This window comes from Bos indicus x Bos taurus, chromosome 9 (assembly GCF_003369695.1).
Source record: "Bos indicus x Bos taurus breed Angus x Brahman F1 hybrid chromosome 9, Bos_hybrid_MaternalHap_v2.0, whole genome shotgun sequence".
NCBI classification, from domain to species: Eukaryota; Metazoa; Chordata; class Mammalia; order Artiodactyla; family Bovidae; genus Bos; species Bos indicus x Bos taurus.
The window spans coordinates 23,946,466-23,971,050 of NC_040084.1; the positions used below are offsets into that span (position 1 = coordinate 23,946,466).

Sequence of the window (24,585 nt, forward strand, 5' to 3'; positions counted from 1 at the left end):
TTCTAAATGTCTGAGTATTACTCTATGGCTGGGCATACTGGCATCAGTCTTTAAAATCCATTTGCTTTGTGTACATAAGAGCAGGAACTTTTCTTAAAACAAATTTCCTTAAAAGTTTTAGTGGTAAGGTTCAGAAATACCTGTGCTGAATATTTATTGCCTTTATATGCTGTCATCTAATTGTATTACTTTATTTCTTTAAGTATGAAATATAGCTTGGAAATATTAGCTAATACACATAAAATTATACAACAGAAAAGGTTGGTAAATACTAGAAAAAAATGGTAGACTTGGGTGAAATTCCATCAGTTTTTCATCCCTCATTTTTATTCTATATATAATTTAAGGTCAACTTTACCATGACAAGATGCAGATGAAACAACTGCAAAAAATAATTACTGGAACATCTGTCAAAAATGACATTGAAATAGGTACTATTGAGTGAAGTACAGAGGAGAGAGCAATGTAATTCTTTTGTAATTAGCTACATATTATCTGAAGTTCTGACAGGGTGTGGAAAACTGTCTGAATTTGATTTACAAAAGACACATTGAAATTAAGAGGTCTGGAGTGACAGAGAGGGTAGGAGAAACAATTTCATTAGATAATTCTGTAGAGATGCCTTGGGGATATTCCTTTCCCCCCAACTCCCACCTCCACCCCCTTGCCAAGATCTTCCTTCTGTCCTGATAAGGATGGAGGCAGAATGAGCTAACATTTCCTAGTACCTGGTACTGTAAGTCCTTCCCCCACCCCCCATACTCTTAAAACATCCCTACTAAGTAAATTATCCCTTTACAGAATTAACAAACTTGAAGTTCACACAGATAAGTGGTAGCAGTAATTTGAAACCAATATCTCTGTGACAAAATTCCAGGGTCCTCAATTAGAGAATCCAGTTCTAAGACCTACTCCTCTGATGTAGTCAAGCTTCTGTGAATTTCAGCAAGATACTTGGCCTCTTTGAGCCCTGATTTTATCAGTAAAATTGGATTCATATCTACAGACACATTTTCTGCAAGAGTGAACTAAAATGAAGATACATTAGTTATTAGAAGTACTTAGCACAGAGCTGTGCAGAGTTGTCTCTCCATGAGTCATCACTATTATTACTATAACTACTATTGTTGTTAATTGCTTTTGAGATTATGAGGCTGGGCTTTCGAAACACAAAGTATGATTTCATTTAATTGTCCTACGTATACTAAAGTCCTACTATGAGAAGGTTATACATAGTAAACATTTTAGCTCCCCATGAACCATTTATCTGGAAGCAGCAAAATACTGTGAGAGTGAATATGTAGTGCCTTAAGGACCACACAGACTTTGGACTTGAGGATAAGCCCTTATTATTTAAAGTTTTATCTAGCATATTTGCTGAATTAGGCTGCAGCATGCCTTAATTGAAAACAAGTAACTCATTGTTTCTTTTTTCCTTCCCACAATAAATACCGTCCTTTCCCATGGTATCTAATTTCCTCTAGCAGAAAGACATCACCATCGCTATAGATATAGGCAGCAAGCTACCAATGAATCACAAAGAAGGAGGCTAGTCTTTATGTGCCATTTCTACCTTATTTCAAGACAGAAGTTTGATACATCTTCACAAATCTTTTGAGATTATATATATGAAATTTCTGCCACATAAAACACCAACTTCCAAAGGGACCAAAAAGCGCAGTTCTGAAAGGGGGGAAGAGAGAGGTAGGCCAGATGATTCTTGCCTGTAAACAAGGAGTTAACTTTTCCAAATAAGTGAAATCTAAAATTGGCCATTGTCATCGTGAGATATTAACACCAGCTCTTTTGGCAAGTTTAGAAATACTGGGCTCCCTTATAAAAGTTAAAAATGTCCTGGACCTGGAGTTGTTTACCCAGAGTAGGAGCTGCTCTAAAGTTACAGAGCTCTGGTTGGAAGAGGTGACTCGAAGGCCGCCTCCGAGAAACTGACGTCACAGTAGTCTCAGCTGCCACTGTGACACTGGGCTGAGCAGCTTTTTGATTTGTGAAAGTGGTAGAGATTTCAAAGGGACTTGTCAGTACTTCTCTGTTGAATGGTTGGACTGATTTTATATTCCCATTTCATGCAAAGAAGCAAGATTCACTGCTCCAAGACGTCAAAGGCTTTTCACTCTAAAACAACCAGTTGTCCTCCCATTGCTAGGTTGACCGGTGGTTGGACCTCTGTAGGATTTCTCCCCAGTGCAAAAAGGTATGTTTGTTTTCTGACAGTTTGAAAGCAAGTGAGTAATTGTGGCAAAATATAGAGAGGGGCTGCTGCTGACATGTTTAAAGCTGTGGATACGGTTTAAGTGGAGGGTGATTTCAACATCTGCTTGATTCAGCATCAGTGCCTGGGCTTCAAAACAGTGGGGCGGGGTGCGTAACGGATTTTACTGACTCCCAGGGAAGAAAGGGTTCAGCTGCCGTGAGTGGATATCCTGACTCTGGACTGATGGTGCCATCCGCTCTGTGAGACGGTTTTTCAAACACTGCTTCTCAGAACTTTGAAAACCGCTTTCCCTGCTGTAGGATTTCACTAAATTTATTTATTTGAAAACTAGTTTCATTAGGATGAAGACTTTTTAACATTTGCCGAGTAAAGTTCACAGTCTTTGAAATTGTTGGCATTTGAAAATGGCAGGGAAAAATAAATCAGTGTGGTTTCATCCAAGATGATGGTTTACTCAACTGCATGATAAGTGTTTCTGTAATTTGAGTTGAAGTGCATAACATTCATAATGGGTTCATCTGCAGTTAGGAGGGAACCTTAATCTATGTCTTCTACTGTTTAAGCTGGTTAACTTTAGGCATCTGTTTATCCTTGGATATTTTCTAGTTTGAATATATAACTGAAGAGAGAACAAAAAGATAATGGAAAGGCAAAATTGATTTTTCAGAATTGTGTGTGGTAATATCCCTTTGACCCTATTGGAAGATAAAGAACATGTTGAAATAGCCAGTTTTAAAAATTCCCTTTTGCCTTGTAACAGAATCAAGTCATGGTTTTCTTTGGAAAGATGCCTTTGCCAGTGAACACTAAGGGAGGAATAAGGTCTGTTAATCAGTTGAATTGTTGCAAGTGATTCCTAATAGCCTGGAGAAAGGGCTGGAGAATCCTGGAAGCAAATGGTGTGTAACTTTGATGGGTATAGACAAGGGAATTCCTGATTCCTCAAAGTTAAGAGGAAGCAAAGCATTTCCAAGGCAAACGGTTGTTCTAGGAATTGTGAGGTTGGCAGTACCAGTGGCATTCCTATTGGAATGTGTAACCTCCTACAAATGAAAATGTTTCCATGATATGAAAAGTAGCATGTTTAGGGAAAGGAAATCAGAGAATAGGAAACAAACTAGGAACAAAACTTTCCAAAGGGAGAAGTTGCCATCCAGTCTGCTCTCCTAACATTGTTTCATTTGTTTGGCTAAAATCCAGTTTTTAGTGGGGAAGATGAAGGTTGAACTGGTAATGATGAAGGTGTAGTTAAGAGTGGAGCATCCCTCAGATGAAGAAGTGTTACCATGGCCTACATGAGCCTAACATGGAAAATGGAACTGATTTATTGTGAAAGTCCTGTGTTGCTCCTAAATTTTGCTTCCTAGTAGGGCCGGAAGGTTAGCAGAACTTCTTTTCCTCTCATCATCATACTTATGCAACCCACTCACAACTCTTCTACAAATCTGGCTTCCGGCCTTGGGGAGGGAGAGGTGGGTTAAAGTGGATTATGTAATGCTCACTTAGAGTTGTTGGGGGAAGAATGTGTGCATGACTGAGTAATGCAACTCCCTCTGATACTTCACATGTGCTCTTACACATTTTATTCTGAATGAAATTCTGGAGACAGTGAAGTGAAATGGAGAGTCAAGGAGACCTGGGGAGGGATGTAGATAGCAGAAATTCTTCTTTCTCTCCCACGGAGATACCAGTATCTGTGGGCGAAAAAGAGAGATAGCTAGGAACAAAGAGAACTTTGATATTGGCCTCCGCAGAAAGCACTGAAATTGAGTTTTTGAATCGGTTGAGCCATTTTACCCCATAGCTTTTCATTTCAGAACATTATGTCCCTACAAAATTGCCCTATTTAGTTGGATTTTTTTTTTTAACATTTAGGGAGAATTATAACAAGAACAGTTTTATGTAGGATTCATCTACTCAGATTTTTACTAACAATAAAAAAAATTCCTAAATCTTTAACTTGCCTTCTGTTCTTAAAATACTTGAAAAACACTGAAGGCAAAGGAAAACCATTAAAAATATGAGTCCACACAATTATACTTGCTTCTGTGAATTTTCTAATTAAATCAAAATCATAGTTTTATCTAGAGGAAGATAGATTAAAGAAAGAAGGGTGCAGGGGAAGACCAAAAAAAGAGAGAGGGAGAAAGGAGAGAGGAGAAAGCAGCCCTTTATTGAGCACCTAGTATGATCCGAAACGGTGTTAGGTGCTTGGATTAAGCATTCTCTCTCTTGCATATTTAATCCTCACAAAATGCTTTGGACCCCACTTTATTTTTGGAGGAGAAAGCAATATATTCAGCTGTATTATATTTGACATTTGTGACAAGACATAGACAGTGAAAAGTACAATAAACCCACAGAATTTGACACAGACATTGCTCTATAGGAATTTTCTCTCAAAGGCTTGTTTTTGATCCGTAGCCATTGAGTTTTGTGGCACTAGATGTGGCTCTAGTCTTGGAAAAGAGAAGCTCTGTAGAAGCTCTGGTCCTTCTCTGTATTAAGTGATGAGTTTGGCTTTTTGCAATTAAGTGCAGGGTTCTGTCTGCTTCAGGAACATTACCTGGATTCATGTGTAGTCCTGTTACCAGGAGCAAGCCTGATTGAAGGTTTTCCTGGATGATGTTCTTCAAGTAGGTAAAAAAGAAAGGGGTCTGTTGCCCTTTAACCCTGATTTGAAAGTGGTTCAAGAAGAATTTGAAATGAAAAGAAAAATTGAAGCCATTTGCTACATAATTGTAGGAGACTCTTATGATGATTTCTGTACATTTAGTGTTTAAAGACGGAATGAAACATGGACTATCATAGCACCTCTTTTCTAGTCGCTTGAAATTAGCCTGCTCTCTTTCTATAACTTGATTGGTTAAATTTGCAACTTTCTCTTGATATCTTAAAGCATTCCACTCTTCCTAAGAGGTTTTAATGTTAAATATCTGCTAGTCTGCAAGATAGTTTTAGCTCACAAGTAATTACATATAGTAAAGCAGTCTGTATTCTCTGAAAATTAGCACTGTCTCCATTTCCTGTGAATTAGATGAACCCAATGGCACCCCACTCCAGTATTCTTGCCTGGAAAATCCCATGGACGGAGGAGCCTGGTGGGCTGCAGTCCATGGGGTCGCTAAGAGTTGGACATGACTAAGCGACTTCCCTTTCACTTTTCACTTTCATGCATTGGAGAAGGAAATGGCAACCCACTCCAGTGTTCTTGCCTGGAGAATCCCAGGGACAGAGGAGCCTAGTGGCCTGCTGTCTATGGGGTCACACCGAGTCAGACACGACTGAAGCGACTTAGCAGCAGCAGCAGAAGATTAATAAGTAATCAAAATCAGTAACAGATTTACTAAGACACAAAGTTCTGTGTATTCTTTACTCTCTTTCTTATGTTATGTCTTCATCGACACATTATTTTGGGGCAACTTCCATTTGCTGTGGCACGCACCTCTGGTCACTGTCTCATAGGGCTGGAGGGTAGCAAAAGGAGGGAAGGGGGACAGAGAGGATGGAAAATGAGATTAGCAAAACTGGATAAAATTGAGACACGGTAGTGTTTTTAATGGCTAAATCTGAAATTACTTCTTTTTCTTGGATAAATTAGTCACAGTAGAGTGCCAAAGAAGTAGGTAAGAATGATCAAAGTATCTGTAACAAATTTTTTGAGAGAAGAATAACCATATAGGTCCTAACATTATTGGGGTGTTTTTTGAGGGTGGAGCCCTGCATATAGCACTGATATTCTTTGACCCTTATTAGTCTCTTATAATTCATTAATAGATTGCAGCTCAAGAGTGTATGTTTGGCACAGTTTAGCACATGATATGCACATTCAGGACAGCCTGACCAAAAAAAAAAAAATCCAATGTCTTCAATGTTTATATTTGGGATATGAAATATGCGGCCTTCTATGACTGCAAACTGAGGCTTGCTGCCTGGTTTTGTGGGCTTCATTTGACAATGCCAGCACCCAGGCAGCTATGGCTCTTGAGAATTAGCTCAAAAGTAGCATCATCTGCCACCTCATAAGTCAAGGCACTTTGGTCGTGGCCTAAAAAGTTGAAGAGTTAAAGACTTCTTTTAGGCATGATTATCTTAGATGGAGATTTGAACATTTTAAGCATGCTTTTCTACCCATTAAAAATGTATCTGGCTTTACTAACAAAAATACTTTCAGTGGAAGTCAGCACAAGATTTTTTTTTAAACAAGAAATAGGGGAAATTTTATCTTTCTCAAATCTCTTTTTATTCATGTCATTTAATCTTTATAATAACCTTGTGGATATCCCCCATTCTAATGTAAGTAAATAAATCTCAGAAATTTTAGATGAGTTATAAAAGAGTTACCAATCAGGTATTTTAAAATTCATCTTAAAATCCTGAGTACACATGCCCTAAATGCTAGAAATCTAATTATTTCAATCAGTGCTTAGTATGATCAAAGATTTCCCTGCAAAGTGATTAAAACATTTTCTTCAATACTCTAAATTCAGTATCAGAACATACATTCTGATATCTAGTCTATTCAGTTCAGTTCAGTTGCTCAGTCGTGTCCGACTCTTTGCGACCCCATGAATTGCAGCACACCAGGCCTCCCTGTCCATCACCAACTCCCGGGATTTACCCACACTCATGTCCATTGAGTTGGTGATGCCATCCAGCCATCTCATCCTCTGTTGTCCCTTTCTCCTCCTGCCCCCAATCCCTCCCAGCATCAGAGTCTTTTCCAATGAGTCAACTCTTTGCATGAGGTGGCCAAAGTATTGGAGTTTCAGCTTTAGCATCAGTCCTTCCAAAGAACACCCAGGACTGATCTCCTTTAGAATGGACTGGTTGGATCTCCTTGCAGTCTAAGGGACTCTCAAGAGTCTTCTCCAACACCACAGTTCAAAAGCATCAATTCTTCAGTGCTTAGCTTTCTTCACAGTCCAACTTTCACATCCATATATGACCACAGGAAAAACCATAGCCTTGACTAGATGGACCTTTGTTCTCTGCTTTTGAATATGCTACCTAGGTTGGTCATAACTTTCCTTCCAAGGAGTAAGCGTCTTTTAATTTCATGGCTGCAGTCACCATCTGCAGTGATTTTGGAGCCCAGAAAATAAAGACTTCCACTGTTTGCACTGTTTCCCCATCTATTTCTCATGAAGTGATGGGACCAGATGCCATGATCTTCATTTTCTGAATGTTGAGCTTTAAGCCAACTTTTTCACTTTCCTCTTTCACTTTAATCAAGAGGCTTTTTAGTTCCTCTTCACTTTCTGCCATAAGGGTGGTGTCATCTGCATATCTGAGGTTACTGATATTTCTTCCGGCAATCTTGATTCCAGCTTGTGCTTCTTCCAGCCCAACGTTTCTCATGATGTAGTCTGCATATAATTTAAATAAGCAGGGTGACAATATACAGCTTTGACGTACTCCTTTTCCTATTTGGAACCAGTCTGTTGTTCCATGTCCAGTTCTAACTGTTGCTTCCTGACCTGCATATAGGTTTCTTAAGAGGCAGGTCAGGTGGTCTGGTATTCCCATCTCTTTCAGAATTTTCCACAGTTTATTGTGATCCACACAGTCAAAGGCTTTGGCATAGTCAATAAAACAGAAATAGATGTTTTTCTGGAGCTCTCTTGCTTTTTCGATGATCCAGCGGATGTTGGCAATTTGATCTCTAGTTCCTCTGCCTTTTCGAAAACCAGCTTGGACATCTGCAAGTTCATGGTTCACGTATTGCTGAAGCCTGACTTGGAGAATTTTGAGCATTACTTTACTAGCGTGTGAAATGAGTGCAACTGTGTGGTAGTTTGAGTATTCTTTGGCATTGCCTTTCTTTGGGATTGGAATGAAAACTGACCTTTTCCAGTCCTGTGGCCACTGCTGAGTTTTCCAAATTTGCTATTAGAAGGAAAAGAGAGCATGGATAAGTTCTAACATGGTTTTCAGAATAATTTTGCTGCTTTAGTATTTTACTTGATGAAATAAAATAATGACAATATTTTTCCATGCTTTAGTTTGGTTTCTTGCTGATACCATCAGTCCCAGATTGACTACCAACATTGGGGTCTTATTGATACAGTAACTACATTTGCCACAAGATTGAGCTCTTCAGTATAAAGTGAAGACTGTAGCATAGCACTGTCTCAGGACTTTAAAAATCATAAAATTATATAATCTGGTTGCATCAGAACAGAAGGAGTAATTCTACTGCAGAAGAATCTACCACAGTTGTGTAGCTGTGACTATCCGGTTGAATTTCATACTTCCACTCTTAAATAGTCATGAAAAATTCTATCTTTAGATTAGGTGGTTAGTTTAAGGAATACTTATATCTCACACATGCATTTAACCATCCTGTCCACTGTAATTTTGCTGTCTGGTTTCAGAAAGAGGAAGAAAAAAAACCTGAACGATACTTTTTTTTTGTTTTTGATTGTGCTAGTCTCTTCTTAAGCAGATATTTTTGTCATCTCTTCTTTTGAGTCCAATTTTCCTGTGGTTTGTTTATGTCAATGGCTCTTGACAGTCTGATAAAATGTTTCCAGAAAGCACATGGATTTGGAACTCTCTCTTGTTATGTTTATATTAGGCTTTGTTTTAAAGGCAAGTGAGACGGCTTCAAATAAAACAGCTCCAAGCTTCCAAGAAACAGTTAAGAGAAGGCAGAGACGAACAGAAATACCCCTTCACTAACACTCACACGGTTGCCATGGACCTGCACAAGCAGTGGGAGAACACAGAGGCTAACTGGCACAAGGAAAAAATGGAATTACTGGACCAGTTTGACAATGAAAGAAAGGAATGGGAAAGTCAATGGAAGATAATGCAGAAGAAGATAGAAGAGGTACGTGTTGATTTGTTTGAATACTTTGGAAACTTAAAACTCAGAATGAAAATCCTTTTGGCTTGTTTTGTATTGGAAACTGTTTTTACTTTCCAATTCTACCTAAAAGATACATGTCTCAGTGATACTTAATTAGACTGAAAATAGCATAACCTAACCCATTGGTAGTGTAGAGACTATACTTATTTTATAACTTGGCATGAAAACTCTAAAATATGTCAATTTACTCTTTTCTGACTAAAATTCTGATGGCATCAAAAGTGAGGTATGTATTTTGCATGAGTTTTCAAATGCTGAGCTCAGTGTGAAAATAAAAGAAAAACATAATTAGTGGAACATACCTTTGGATTATTACAATTGGGCATTAAAACTAGATCTTTTCTGAGATAATTTATGAATAACATCTACTAAAGGAAATTATGTACTCAATAATTCAGTATAACCAAAAGGAGTGTCGTATTTCAAAAAGAAAATGACAGTGGACATATTTATTCTGGCAAGGTGCACCACATTTATTGGCACATTTATTATAAAAGAGTATGAAAAATGACATGCCCAGAATCTGATACAAATAATAATTTAATCCCTTCAGCCTGTTGGACCTTGAATATTTCCTTTAGTTATCTGCATTGACGTATATTCAGGCTTGTTCCAACTGAAAATTATTTATACTTATCTTGCTTTCTTGTAACATCTCTGCTGTTGACTTACATGGTTTTGGGCACATTGTCAAGACAGTTATTTTAACAGACTCCTTGGTCTTCATTCACAGGCAATCAATGCTGATGCTTTGTTTATAGTGCAAATAATTTTCTTATTAACAGCCATGTAATTAGTTATGAATAAAATAAAAATTGGCATGCTAAAAGGAAAAATAAAAAAAGAATAGCCATTACTCTATTAGAGAATTCCATGGACAGACCATGGGGTTGCAAAGAGTTGGACATGACTGAGTGACTAACACATGGCCGTTAGACTGTTCTTGGAAAATCCAGCTGAGAAGTCAGGCATGTAGTAGATGATTGCAGATTGAAAGGAGAATTTGCTTCTTGTCCTTCTATAGTTTGGAAAATACATTTTGCTTCCTCTGTTAACTCCTCCACCCAGAGTTCAATTGGATCAAAAAGGAGATGGCTAAATCAGAGTCTACAATGCCAGTTTGAAACCTGAACTCATAGGTCACTGGCTTCTCAAGGTTTGGAAAATCCATTAAATAATAGTCTCAGATAATTCTAGCATCTGAGCAAAATAATTAAGGGAGTCAGGATTAGTCTAGCCCATTGTTTAAGCCATGTAGCTTAAGATGGTAGCTAAGACAGTCTGCTGTCTGGTTAAATTTGTTAATGTCAAATAATTATTCTGACAGCTCTGCTGATTCCATCTATGGAGGATATGAGCCCTATCAATTAGCAGGCATTAAACATACTTCCAACTTAGGTGATAGTCCGTAAAAATACTGACAGAAGGAATGGAATATTTTTTCTTTATCTTGGATAGTAGCTGTGGTGCTATTTATGTCATGATGCATGCATGGTACAGCACCATACCTGAGAATATGTTTGAAAAATGTGCTTACCCAGACTACCCACCCAGAGAGGATGCTCCACAATACCTGAAGACTAGCATTGTGTCCCCCTTGTCATAACAATACAGTTGTCCCTCAGTAGACACGGGAAATGGCTCCAGGAGACCCCATGGATACCAAAATTCATGGATACTCTCAAGTTCCTTATATAAAATGGCAGAGTATGTATGTATCCTTTTCCACTCCCAGTATTTGTACCTGTAATAATGTACCTTTAATATCTTCCTGCTTAGAAGCTACAAAGCTGGGTTAGAAAAGATTGGGAAAAACAGGAAATTGTCCTCACATGTCATAGAAAGTCAAGACAATATTGTTAACTAAAATTAAAAGTCTACACTTGGAAAAATGTAAGATACTACAAGCGTGTGCATGTGTGCGTGCTAGTCACTTCAGTCGTGTCCGACTCTCTCGACCCTGTGGACTGTAGCCCACCAGGCTCCTCTGTCCATAAGGTTCTCCAGGCAAGAATATGGAGTGCATTGCCATGTCCTCCTCCAAGGGATCTTCCCGATCCAGGGATCGAACTTGTGTCTCTTATGTCTCCTGCATTGGCAGGCAGGTTCTTTAGTAGCACCAGACTAAGAGACTGTATTTCTTTCTTATTTATCACAAATTCTGTGTTTTAAATCAGACACAACTTATTAAGTCATATGCTAGAAAATTTGACAATTTTAGGTGCAGGCTTATAACTTCTGTGATTCCAAGTAAATATATCATTAGTGAAAGGATCAGTATTGGGTATTAAGATGCTAATGATTCTTTTTTCAGCCACTATCCACAATCATTGCATTTGCTGTTACAAAGTGAAGATGTAGATACTTGGATCTTTGAAACCTAGACTGATCCAGATAGTTACTCTTAACAGAGTTAATAGACAGCTGGGAATTTTTCTTTTTTTTAATCACTTTGCCATCTTTCCTGCCTGTGTCCTTTGTTTGAATGATCAGATACCCATTGAAAACAGCTGAGGACCAAGTAACAGATTTCCTTGCACAGAGTAAATGGTTTCCCAATAGTATAATGTTTTTTGTTTTTTCATACGTCACCTAAGTCCCCAAGAGAATTTAAGATGTCAAATAGAATTCTGTGTAAATTAAAGTATTTCAAAACGAGAAGAGAAAGGTGAAATGAAGATAAGAGGAAGGATCCCTTGCAAAATGCATGCAGCAGGTCTGTCTTTCTAGCAAGTAACAAACAATTATCAGATGCATATTTCTCAATATTCAGGAAACAAAATCAGACTAATTTTCCAGAAATAGTACTTTGGTCCCTAATTTTACATTGAAGCAATTTTGTTTTCACCCATGACTCCTCTATAAGAGGACAGTGCCACCAAGAACATCCTTAGATTTAGCCTGGTGCTTTTGAGGGTTGCTTCTTCTTATGCCCCTCAAGGTCGGCCAAAATTATAATGCCCACAGAAGTTCAGTGCAGATAATTTTACGGGAGCCAAAATGGTTGATTCATGATGGCAATTTGATGCTATCCTGACTTTATCCAATGACAAATTTATGACTAGGGCAATAAATGCACTGCATATCCTTCAGGCATTAAATATGTTCTAGTGCTTCTCTCTGAGATTTGCATAAATACTGAGCAGAAATTAATCTGTTATTCTTTGATTAATAGATCTCGTGCAGATATAGGATGTGATTGTAAAATGTAGAGTCATTTGCTTTAATAGTTCTCTGACAGTCTTTGGAATTTGACAAGCTTTCTCAGAACTCAAGCCTGAAGAGAAAGTCACTAATTGCCTGCAGGTTAAACTAAATCCTCAAGAAATAATTTGGGGCAATTAATAAACTAATAGATGATCAAAGCCTTAGAGTTCAATTGTATTACATAGGACAGGCTCACATTTAATTAGGACAAAGGAAGAAACTTTTTTTGAATGCATATAGCCTTGGAAGTTAAAAAAAAAAGCAAGTCTGAGAATTACCTACTCCTCACTCACGTAACATTCTAAAGAAGCGTCTTTTGATGATGAGACAATTACTTAGGGGACAGAATGAGCTGAGTTACTATGTGAGATTGTCAGTCATTTAGACAGTTCAATGTTGACTTACAAGTAGGATCATATATTTTTAAAATATGGCCTTAATGTTGGTTAAATTAGAGCACATTGCCAGTAATTGGAAGAAGGCAATGGCAACCCATTCCAATACTCTTGCCTGGAAGATCCCATGGACGGAGGAGCCTGGTAGGCTGCAGTCCATGGGGTCACCAGGAGTCGGACACGACTGAGCGACTTCACTTTCACTTTACACTTTCATGCACTGGAGAAGGAAATGGCAACCCACTCCAGTATTCTTGCCTGGAGAATCCCAGGGATGGGGGAGCCTGGTGGGCTGCCGTCTATGGGGTCGCACAGAGTCAGACACGACTGAAGCGACTTAGCAGCAGCAGCCAGTAATTGATTGAGGTCATTCCAATTTTGTTAACAGTGCTCTGTATCATTATGACATCTATATATAAACGCAGGTTTCTGTCATTTTTGAATGAATTGATTTCTAGTCAAATAGAAATTACCTTCTTTGCCCTACTACATGTAGTCTTTATGGTTCATCAAAAGTTGCTCCACCTAATCCAGATTTTAGAAGCATAGTTTGGAAGCATAAGCATTAGTGCCCTGGAGCAGTCTATGTATGCATGCGTGCTAAGTAGCTTAAGTCATGTCTGACCCTAGGGACTGTAGCCCACCAGGCTCCCCTGTCCATGGGATTCTTTAGGCAAGAATATTCGAGTGGGTTGCCATTTCCTTCTCCAAGGGATCTTCCCAACCTAGGGATCAAACCCAAGTCTCTTATATTTCCTGCAATGGCAAGTGGGTTCTTTACCCTTAGTGCCACCTGGGAAGACCCACTATATAGTAATATGGCTAAGAGAACTCAGGACACTGTGTTTAGGATCAAAACTATTGAGAAAGTGGGTTAGGGGGAAAACTTTATCTTTGTTTTCCTTATAGCTCTGCCATGAAGTAAAGCGTCGGAGGAAAATCAACATGAGTGAACGTGCTAAGGTCATTGATCTTGATTGTGAGAAGGCTGTTGGAGATAAAATGGAATCTTCTCCAGATTACCCCAATTCAGGACAACGTAAATTTACAGGGATACATCCCAGGGACATTCTGGGAAAAAAAGATAAAACAGAGCAGAGTTTACTCAGGGAAAGAAATCAAGTGTGCAAGGAACAAAAAACAATCAAAAAATCAAAAGTAGGGTATATGGATTCTGAAGCCAGAGACAACCAAAAAGAACATGGGGCCTGGCCTGACCTGAGGACTTCTGAGGCAGAGAACAAGAGCTGCTCTGGCGCCCTCAACACAGTAAGTAAGACGGGATTTGCCTTGGACTGTTTCTAAAGAAATATTTACATTTCAAAGGGCTAACATGATATTGCTTATATGTATAAAGGCTCTTGAAGAACTTGCCAAAGTTAGTGAAGAATTATGCAACTTTCAAGAGGAAATTCGAAAGCGGTCTAACCACAGAAGGTAGGCTGGTACATCTATGATGATTTTTATGTTGAAAAATCAAGACGGATATTGTTTTAAGTTAATGAATCCAAATTACCTTTCACATTTAACACTTTGTTAGCAAGAATTAGTAATGTTACTAAAATCTGTTATTTTAGGAGATAAAAGCTTAAATTGTACATTTCTTTGTTCATTAATTCTTAAAGTAAATCTTGTTTTCTTTATAATTTGACTATTATGTGTACTTTACTTTTTATTGATGTTTAGTTTAGTTATACTTGCCCTTGTGCTCAGTCACTCAGTCATATCTGACTCTTTTCGACCCTAGGAACTGTATAGCCCACCAGGTTCCTCTGTCCATGGAATTTTCCAGGCAAAAATACTGGAGTGGGTTGCCATGCCCTCCTCCAGGGGATCTTCCCGACCCAGGGATCAAACCCACATCTCCTTTGCCTTCTGCATTGGCAGGTGGATTCCTTCCCACTGAGCCACCTGGAAAACCCCAACACTCACCATAATAAATAGTAAATTAACAAGTGTATGCAATGGCATTCTTTTTGTTTGGAGTATTTGCCCAGTGGAACAGTATGCTGGGTTAACCTAGTTAAATACATCTTTAAGCTAAGTCGCTTCAGTCATGCCTGACTCTGTGCGACCCCATAGACGGCAGCTCACCAGGCTCCCCCGTCCCTGGGATTCTCCAGGCAAGAACACTGGAGTGGGTTGCCATTTCCTTCTCCAATGCATGAAAGTGAACAGTCAAAGTGAAATTGTTCAGTCGTGTCCGACTCTTAGCGACCCCATGGACTACAGCCCACCAGGCTCCTCTGTCCCTGGGATTTTCCACTCCAGAGTGGGGTGCCATTGCCTTCTCCAAATACATCTTTAAGCTGTGTCAAATTTAACAGTATGGTGTTTTAATTTTATAATGATGTTCTGCTGAAATATTCTGAATTATTTATTTCTCTACATTTATTATGTATATAATGAAAGCATTCATAATTTTCAGAACAACGTACTGTAAATACATACCCACATATGTATTTACACAGTGCTGTAAAAATGCTGTTTCAGTTCAGAAACACCTATATAATTCTAAGGGTAAGTTTTAGCCAAATTGAAAAATAAATTGGATTCTCTGCAAGTTAAGTGATGGATTGCTCTAAAATCACCATTTATCTCCTTGTGGGACAGCGTACTTCTCTGAGAAGCTATAGCAATGTGAACCCTTATTTTTCTTCATCTCTTTGGAAGTTCAGAGAGAATTTTTGTACTGACTTAACAACAGATTTTACTTACCCAACCATGTTTTATACATAATTTTGCCTTCCACTTTTCCCATTTAGCTTTTGCCTAGTAGGCATTCATCTGTGCTTTATTATAAGCTATCTCATAATGGAAGTTAAATAGGTATAAATGTGGTTTCTATTTATCAATATGATTAATTAATGTTAATTTGTGAACCCACATTATTGCTACATTTAGGTTTTTATTTCGATAATTCAGAAAATTCTTACTTTCCAATTTGCTTTTACAAACCATCCCTGGTATAAAGTTCTCACTGTGACTTCATGGCCTTTATAAAAAAAGCTCAAAATTCTTAATATGTAATTCAAAGTTATTACAATTTGACCTAGCATTTCTCTCTTATTTGTCATCATTCTTTCCCACTCTGTTTTATATTCCATCTATGCCAGATTACTCACTGTAGCTTGAGCAGCCACATGATTTTTACTGCAGCTTTTTAAAAAAAATATGTCCTTTACTCATCAGAAAAAAAAAAAAAAGCTCACTTTTCTTTCTTGTCCAAATAACACCTCCCATTTGGTATTGCTCATGTCTCTCTGTGCTTTGATTCAGATTTCTGGAATGAAATAGAATGTTATTTCATTAATTTCTTAGAGTGTTATTTCAAATTCGAGGGGAGGAGATTGAGCTCAGAAGACATTATGAATAGGAATTCAGTAGGCCAAGCTGACATAAGGAAATGGCAAGAGAAAACCTATGGAAATGGGAACACCAATAGGAGACACCCAAGAGACTATACAAAGTCTAAATGCAGGTGAAGTTTCAGGTAATAGAAGAAAATGAGAGACAGTTAAAAAGACAGTTTGGATCAGACTACGTATATAGTCTTGAATACAACACTGAGTGGTGGTCTTTATCCTACAGCAAAAGTGACTTGAAGTTTTGTACTAGGAAATTTATATAAAAATATTGTTTAAGGAAGTTGTGACTCCTTTTCCTATATCAGAATCCATTGTTTTAGGCCCAGTGTCTTTTAAGAGCTTATCATAAACAAAGTCATCACTAATATAGCATGCTTTATAATTTTAGGATGAAGTCAGATTCTTTTCTCCAGGAAACACCAAATGTAATGAATACTCCTCATGGAGGTCACATGATCAACAACAGCCAGTGCATTCCTTCAACCAGTTTAGAAAACGAAAAATGGAAAAACAGAAAAAATCTGAGCTGTACCAATGTTTTCCAGAACAATTCCAAGAAAAAAGATGGAATTGATACAACTGATCCGAAAAGAAGTGAAACTCCGCCAATTCCTCCTCCAAGAAGCACATCTCGAAATTTTCCCAGCTCATATTCTGCACAAGCCCATGAAAGTTGGAAGGAATGTTTAGACCACAGCAGCTGGGTGGCCCAAGAGGGTCAAGGTGAAAAGAACAGCCACCCTCATTTTCTCTGGAAGCATGATGAGATGCCACTGCTGGGTCTAAATGAAGGGAAGACTCTGAATGATGGTATCACGTTTCCTTCTTTGGCACCAGAAGCCAAAGTAGATAACAAGCCTCCATGTAATGAAAATGCTGGACTTAGCATGTGGTCGTGCAACACTGGGGTTTGTGCAAAAAATAGCCCCTCTACACTGTGGTTTCAGAAAGCCTGCTCTACTCCCAATAAGCCGAAATATGAAAAGGTAATTCCAGATCACTCTGCTAAACCTCCTCCTGATCTTCATATAAGCAATGACTGTAGCTCCTTAGCGTCACAGAGCAGCGGCCCACTGAGAAGTTTCAGTTATGGCTTTGAAAAGACTACTGGGAATGAAAAGCTGGCAAAAAAGACTGATGAATTTAACAGAATTGTATTTAGAACAGATAGAAATTGTCATGCTGTACAACAAAGTCAAAGCTGCTCAGAACGATCCGAAGATCTTCAGCGCTGTGAGACCTTGACTGCGTGCACAGACAACGTCTCAGTCAGTGAGAGTGTTTCTGACGTTCTGAAAACCAGTGCCCCCATGCCTGTGCCCAGGGAAAATGTGCCTGATAATTCCACCAAAAAACCCACACCAGGCCAGTTCAGACAAACGCGGGAGCCCATAAGCCCTCGCAGTTACCGGAATATGCTTCACGAGCATGACTGGAGACCAAGTAGTTTGTCTGGCCGGCCAAGGTCTGCGGACCCCAGGTCAAATTATGGTGTGGTGGAAAAGCTGCTGAAAACCTATGAGACATCTGCGGGGTCTGCATTGCAGAATTCTCGATGCTTCCAGGCCAACTGGACCAAATGTAGTTCTGATGTCAGTGGTGGAGCCACATTAGGTCAACATTTAGGAAAGCTCCAAATAGAACAAGAGCTTGAGCACAAGACAGCAATGCATGGAGCACAGCAAGTGAGGCAAGGAGTAGATCGGAAAAAGGTAACTGAGGTGAGAAAGCAATTTAACATATTTTGGTGGAACTGCATCCATATTTAGCAATGGCTCAGAGTTCGGTCATTTGCCCATTCATATAAATAGAACATAGGCAAATGTTTTGACATCTTCTTAGTTCTTTGACCCTTCATTTGTGAATAAATATAAACCTTAGGATTGTAACTCAGCACGAACTTTTAAAAGTTTAGTTTTTAAGTCTGGGGTTAGCACATTACAGCTTTTGTTTAAATTCTGAAATAGCAGAAAATATATGTAATAAATGGGCTCCAGAACAAAATGATCAATTATTTGTTGTGTTTCTTTCTTAAAGAATATTCTGAATGTGAGTTTGTTCATTTATAGAATTTTATCCTATTAAAGTGTTTATATTTGTTAAAGTATATGGAAAGTATTTTAAAAATAACTTGTATTTTTCTGTTATTAGCTATGATTGGTTCAGTCATTCCCAGAATTTGATTTGTGTTCTTCCTCATGGGATTATTCACATGAATATGAGTTTGGTTTAAAAAAAATCGTTTAAAATAGTGCCTCATAAAGTTATCTTATTGTGGAGCTAAAAGGCAGTATATGAAAAAAAAAATGATAGTATAGCATAAAAACTTTAAAGTCATTATTGTAGGTATAAATTCTTTGTGTGGAAATTGTCCCCCCAAAATGGGTATTTAAACAAACTGTTACCTTTTTTTTATTACAGTGTGCTTGCAAAAGAGTATAATCTTAGAGGGGAGAAAAGAGGTTGAAGAGATCTGTATTTACAGTGAAGAGCTATCCATCAGTACCTTATACACATAATTTATAAAAAGCTCCAAGGTGACATATTATTATAATAGGCAATACTTTGAAAATCCTAGTTTTACAAAGCACAGTGTGTATGCAGCATAGTTTTTAAAGGATGCAAGTTGCCTCCTTCTGGTGTGAGCAATTTTTATGTGGTTTTCAAGTCCTACAAAAATATCAGTTTACATCCAGTTGATCAGAAACTTTGTCTGTTTGCCCAAAGTGCAAATAACTATCCTGCTTTTGTATGTCTGTTGTTCAGTTGAGCCCATAGATACCTGTAAGGTCCTCTGGCTTCACATGGAAGGGCATGGACGTGGGAGCATGTACACAATGATCAGCCCAAAATTCTCATTAACAAATATTATTAAATATTTCCCATTTTTGCAATGATTGGAGATTTGAGAAGGGTCCTCTACTGTAGATCCTTAAGAGCAGTTCTTATATTTGGGACACCCCTGGTGGTCCAGTGGTTAAGAGTCCACCTTCCAATACAGGGGACATGGGTCTGATATCTGGTCAGGGAACTAAGATCTCATATGCCCAAGGGGCTACTAACCCCAAGAGCCACAACTAGAGAGATGCCTCACACATGGTAACTGAGAGCCCACTCGGCAACAAAAGACCCCACATGCCCCAATTAAGACCCAGCACAGCCAAAAGTAAATATTTTTAAAAAGAACAAAGTTCTATTTTAAAGTCTTTTGAAGATAATTTTGAAGCTTTTAAAAGATTGATAATAAGAGTGGTTCTTAGTGAACAAAAAAAAAGATAGCATCAGACAAATCATTTGGTGATTTGTGTCCCTTTTGTTTATGATCTCTAAAAGTGTCAATAACTTGACATAAAATAACCGGACACAAATTAATTCTTCTTTAAATTATTATCTTTAAAAAACTGAAATATCCTAACACTCCACTAAGGAAAATCTTTAGTTCCATCATATCAATGTTACCTGACATAAACTTTGAGTTCTAACATAAGATTAACTTACATGGTTAGTTCTATGAAATTAGAAATTAGTTGTATTAAAACTTAGTATGACGAGATCCACAAGATTAGAAAATGCCATATTCATATTCAAAGTGAGCTGTTTTGATGAAAACATCCCAGACCACAAATATTAGACAAAGAGATTCTTCAATTTTTCTTGCTTGTAAACATGGTAAATACATTAATCCTACAGTTGAGATCCATAGTATATTAAGCTCATTGTTGGTGCCTGAATGGTGAGGTGAAGGTCTTCTTTTGTGTCTTAGGAATCCATGGCAGTGAAATCCTCACCTGGAAAAGGATTTTCCCGACCTGCCAGACCAGCAAATCGCCGTCTCCCATCCAGATGGGCATCTAGATCTCCTTCAGCACCCCCTGCCTTGCGGAGAACTGCCCACAACTTCCCCATTCCTCTGCGATCAGAAGCATCGATGGTCTAAGTCTCTGGCCTGGATTGCTAGACTACAAAAGTCCTGATTGCCAAACAGAGTATTCCGAGTGTTTACAACCAATTCTATCTCTTCTGTATCTTTCAAGATTACTGGGACAATTTAAACCTTAACTTCCCATCAGTCTTCAGTGTTTTTAATCTATGGAGTAATTATCTTCTTGTATTTTGATTTCCTAGATCAGAATTTTTTAATGCCATCCTCATTAATTTGCCAACATGATTTACATCGAAACAGTGTACTATATTGTATATTCTGACTTTCTTGCAAGTGGCAGAAAGCAAGGTTATGTGCATGGCTATGTGTTTTGTAGGTGCATGTGTTGATACAGGAAATGTCAGTATGTATTTAGATAAGTAAAACTTATGTGCTAGTGTTGACTTTGAAATTATAACATATATACCTATATATTCTTTGTGTTTATTTAAAAATTTTTAAAATACACAGTATTATTTATATTTTTGTACCTTTTAATAGGTATCCACTTAAGGCGTTTGAGGTACATATATTAACTAACCACTTTCTTGGCCCCAGCTACATAGAAAACTAACTATACATATACCTAAGGTTAGTAGGTTTCTACAGCCAACTCAGTTCCTTAACCCAAAAAGGATAGACTAATACCATTGATCTCCTCATTTATTCTTTTAAATATTAATAAATAAAAAGTTTAAATAGGTTGAAACAGATCAGCCTTATAAAACAAACATAAAATGTCCACAAAAACTTTTATATATCATTCAGCAGTCTATTATAGCTTTCGCTGTATACTTGATCCTCAGAGCCAGCATAAGACTGCTTTATAAACAACATAACTAAACAATTAATTTATTTTGACAACTTCAGTAACAAACATACCTTAAATATGGTTTAAAAAGAAATTTGGTTAGGCTGAATTCTAATTTTGGCAAAATTTTAGTAAGCTTTTTTTCAGCATTTGGAGCAATGCATATTGTGAGAGGTAAGTTATTCACTTTTTCCTTTTTTAACCTTTTCCCTGAAATTAGTAGATAAGAGACTATTTCAAATTTTTATTAACAAAGAAAATCAGGAACGATATTTCATTGAGAGCTGAATTGTATTTCTTGCAGTGTGCTACATTCAAAAAGCCTTAAACTAACCTTTGGCATCCGTGGGTAGCATAAGGGGCAGAAACTTTTTTGGTGGTTGCACTTTGCCAACAGTGAATATCCATATACTGAGAGCTGACAGAAATAGGAACGTTGAGGTGCTTGGAATTCTACATGAATGATCTTAGAAGCAACTTTGCTGTCCACTGTCTCTGTATAAAGCCAACTACATTATTAGATAGTAATTCTATTTAAACTTTTCTTTTACTACCAAAAGCTTAACGAATTCTTATTACAAAGATATTCAAAGAGCCTTCTCCTTGTGATACATTCTAACAATTTAGGAAAATTCACTTCATCACACCATGATTTGACGTACAGTAATTAATTTTTGAATCCCAGACTGCCTTAAAGGCTCAAGACTGTTGCATGGTGATGGCCAGATTCATATTTTCCGATAAGAAGAGTTTCCGGGAGTTGAGCAGAATTAAACTTCTAGAACGTGAGGTTGGAGCAGATGGTAAGAAAGGGCTACAGATCCAGTCTTTTAATTCTTTTTGTTTCAGGCATATCCTTTTCCATAGGAAGACTGTAAGAGAAAAGTACCCTAGATATCAAGTGATGTCACTCATATAATATGCTGTTCATCTAAAAGGGAGAAGACCCTGGGGAGGTGGGAGACTGTGGCCTAAGATAATGAACCGGAAGATCCTGCTGTGTAACAGTGGGGCACAAGCCTGCCCAAGGGCTGTGCGACAAAGCTCCTCCTCTCCTTCGCTGTATCCCAGGTAGTCTGACGTGGGTCTGTGGTCCTAACTTGAATTACAAGTCAAATATTGAGGGTTGTTTTTTACTTCTTGGCCTCACCCCATAACTACTAAAAGAGAATTTCCAGGGGTGGGGAGGGAATTTTGAGTCCTTAATAACACAGAACAAAATACTTGCTAATTAGGGAGATTTGGAAGCAGTGACATTCATTGATACCCTAATGATGTGTATCATTGGATATATTCATGTTACTTCTCTGGGACTTCCTTATCTGTAAATTAAAAGGGTGATATTGTCACACATCACAATTTTGTGCCACTTGTTCTAACCATCTGAATAAAACAGTGGGATACATTTTAACATCCTATGTTGACAAAAATCATAGAATATTAGCGCTGGGAAAAAAAAAAAACTTAGTATCTACTCCAACTCCTTGATTGTAACGTTGGAAAAACTAAAACAAGTATTATTTGAATATTCTGTCTTCTCTTTTACATATTTTATAATTTTTTATGGAAAAACCTATCAGTTAAATGGAAATTATCCTGGAAAATACATTTTTGATGTATTGTGACTTTTAGCCAGTAGTTTTTCTACTTTGGATGGGCATTTTCTTCCCCCAAAACTTACCTTTATTATACCATCATTACTGGATTTTAGGGGTTTATAAACCTTTCAGAGGCACTTGATTAGAAGTTTTCCCTGGCAGACTTTTGAAGGGAAAAAAAATCTTATATTATTTCAGTAGAGTTACTGATGTTGTAGATTGATCTCAGAAAGGAAGAAGAATGAGGCAGAGGAGAGTGTGAGTTTCTGTGCCCGTGTGCCTGTATGTGTGTATGTGTGTGTGTACATGTGCACAACCCTTGCCCATGCTCCCTGTGTTGCTTTATGATCAAAGCCAAATACAAATGATGTTGTATAATTCACTTTTTTAAACATTATTCATAACTTTAATTTATTTTTACATAGACAATGACAAAGACCAGATATTATCATGCACAAAACATGATTACTTCTACATAGAGGATTTAGCCAGTCTCCACGTCATACTAAGAAAACATTTGGACCTAAATACGAGAATCTGTTTTCCCACACAGACTTTTTAAAATGATTTTTAGTCACACTTGCTGACAAACAGCTACTCAATAATGAAATCTCTTTCAGTCATTGGAAACTATCAAGTAAAATAGGTGTGGAAACACTCGTGGTGGCATGTGTATACACGAGGAAGAGCATTTATATTTTCCTCTTTTACTGGTGAAACTCCAGCTGAGAGTTTTCTAAAGTCTAAACTCAAATATGTACACAGTTCAACCTAGCTTCTCCTAAAATATCTCAAGATGGTAGTCTAAAGACCAAGCCTGCTTGAACTCCTGCACCCAGTCATATGCAAACACATCTAGTTTCTCATGCAGTGACACCACTTGATGTCTATTTATCTGCTTATTAAGTCTGATTAAGTTTGTTTTAAAAAGAAATACTCCTCTGAAATTTGCTCCTACATTATGAAAGCAGTTACATTATTTTTAGACACACACAGATTTCTTGTTATTGTTGTTTTAGTTGCTAAGTTGTGCCTGACTCTTTTTCAACCCCATGGACTGTAGCCCCTCAGTCTCCTCTGTCCATGGGATTTCCCAGGCAAGAATGTTGGAGTGGGTTGTCATGTCCTTCTGCAGGGGTCTTCCCGACCCAGGGACTGAAACTGCACCTCCTGCTTGGCAGGTGGGTTCTTTACCACTGAGCCACCCGGAAAGCCCCACAGATTTCTAGTAGAGTGCTATTTCACTTCAAATTCTGCACATTTCTTAAGTAGCAAGTACTTAATCAGAGGGACTTCTCTGCCAGCTCAGCAGTAAAGAATCCATGTGCAATCCACATGCAGGAGCTGCAGGAGACATGGGTTTTATCCCTGGGTTGGGAAAATCCCCTGGAGGAGGGCATGCAACCCACTCCAGTATTCTTGCCTGGAGAATCCCATGGGCAGAGGAGCCCGGCAGGCTTCAGTCCAGAGGGGTGCAAAGAGTTGGACATGACTGAAACAACTTAGTATGCATGTAACTTTATCAGAATCTAGACCCATGACCTTCATTTTATTACAGCTCAGAAAATAAGCCTCTCCAAAAATGAGCTTCATAAAGTAAAAGAAAGCAAAGAAAAAAATTGCAGGAGGAGTTTTAAGGCAAGTGCCTAGCCATTTTTTATTGTGGGAATTCTTATCATAGAAAATAATCTTTGTCTCAGTGGGAAAAAAAATCTTAAGACTTAAAATCTGATACATATTACAATGATCTCATGAATCCAACAGGTAAGATTGGCAACTTCTGGAAAGAAAAATGATTCTGTTTTTATGAATCTATGATGGAGTCTAGAAATGAGAGAAGAAGCTAGAGTAGGAAGGACCTTAGAAATCACACAGAGCCATCTCATCTGACTTTAAAAGACAGGCAAGGGTGGTGCCTGTAGACTGATACTCTGTTCTTTCCACCGTCCTTTTATTGTCATCTAAAATTTTATCTAGATAAACCCATAAATAAAATCTTCATATAATAAGAGCAAAATTAGATACCCCAGAAACTGAACGTGACATTTTTCTTCAATAAAAAAAAGAAATAGGCACAACATCAAAGAGTAAGACCATGTCTAGAAGAACTTAGAAAATGACTGTATATATGAAGTGGAAAAGCATAGGGGACACCCATATTGCATCTGGGAATAAAA

The 24,585-nt window shown here is 37.9% G+C and overlaps 2 protein-coding genes across 5 annotated transcripts in view; both read left to right on the forward strand.

Annotated features, from left to right (window-relative positions):
- The window catches only part of SOGA3 (SOGA family member 3), a 67,661-nt gene extending 58,766 nt beyond the window's left edge, over window positions 1–8,895 (forward strand). For 3 of the 4 annotated variants that reach the window (XM_027551040.1, XM_027551039.1, XM_027551041.1), the window contains exon 8: window positions 8,814–8,895. The gene's annotated coding sequence lies outside the window, so the exon portion shown is untranslated. Of the gene's footprint in view, window positions 1–2,164; window positions 2,213–8,813 lie in introns of all 4 variants that reach the window. The other variant, XM_027551042.1, reaches the window with a different exon arrangement.
- KIAA0408 (KIAA0408 ortholog) lies at window positions 2,159–22,595 on the forward strand. Its single transcript, XM_027551043.1, has 6 exons — window positions 2,159–2,212; window positions 8,814–9,068; window positions 13,619–13,978; window positions 14,067–14,146; window positions 16,466–17,798; window positions 19,841–22,595. The coding sequence occupies exons 2-6, from the start codon at window positions 8,934–8,936 to the stop codon at window positions 20,012–20,014; spliced, it is 2,082 nt and encodes a 693-aa protein (XP_027406844.1). The 5' UTR covers window positions 2,159–2,212; window positions 8,814–8,933; the 3' UTR covers window positions 20,015–22,595.
- Window positions 22,596–24,585: the final 1,990 nt, after the last annotated feature.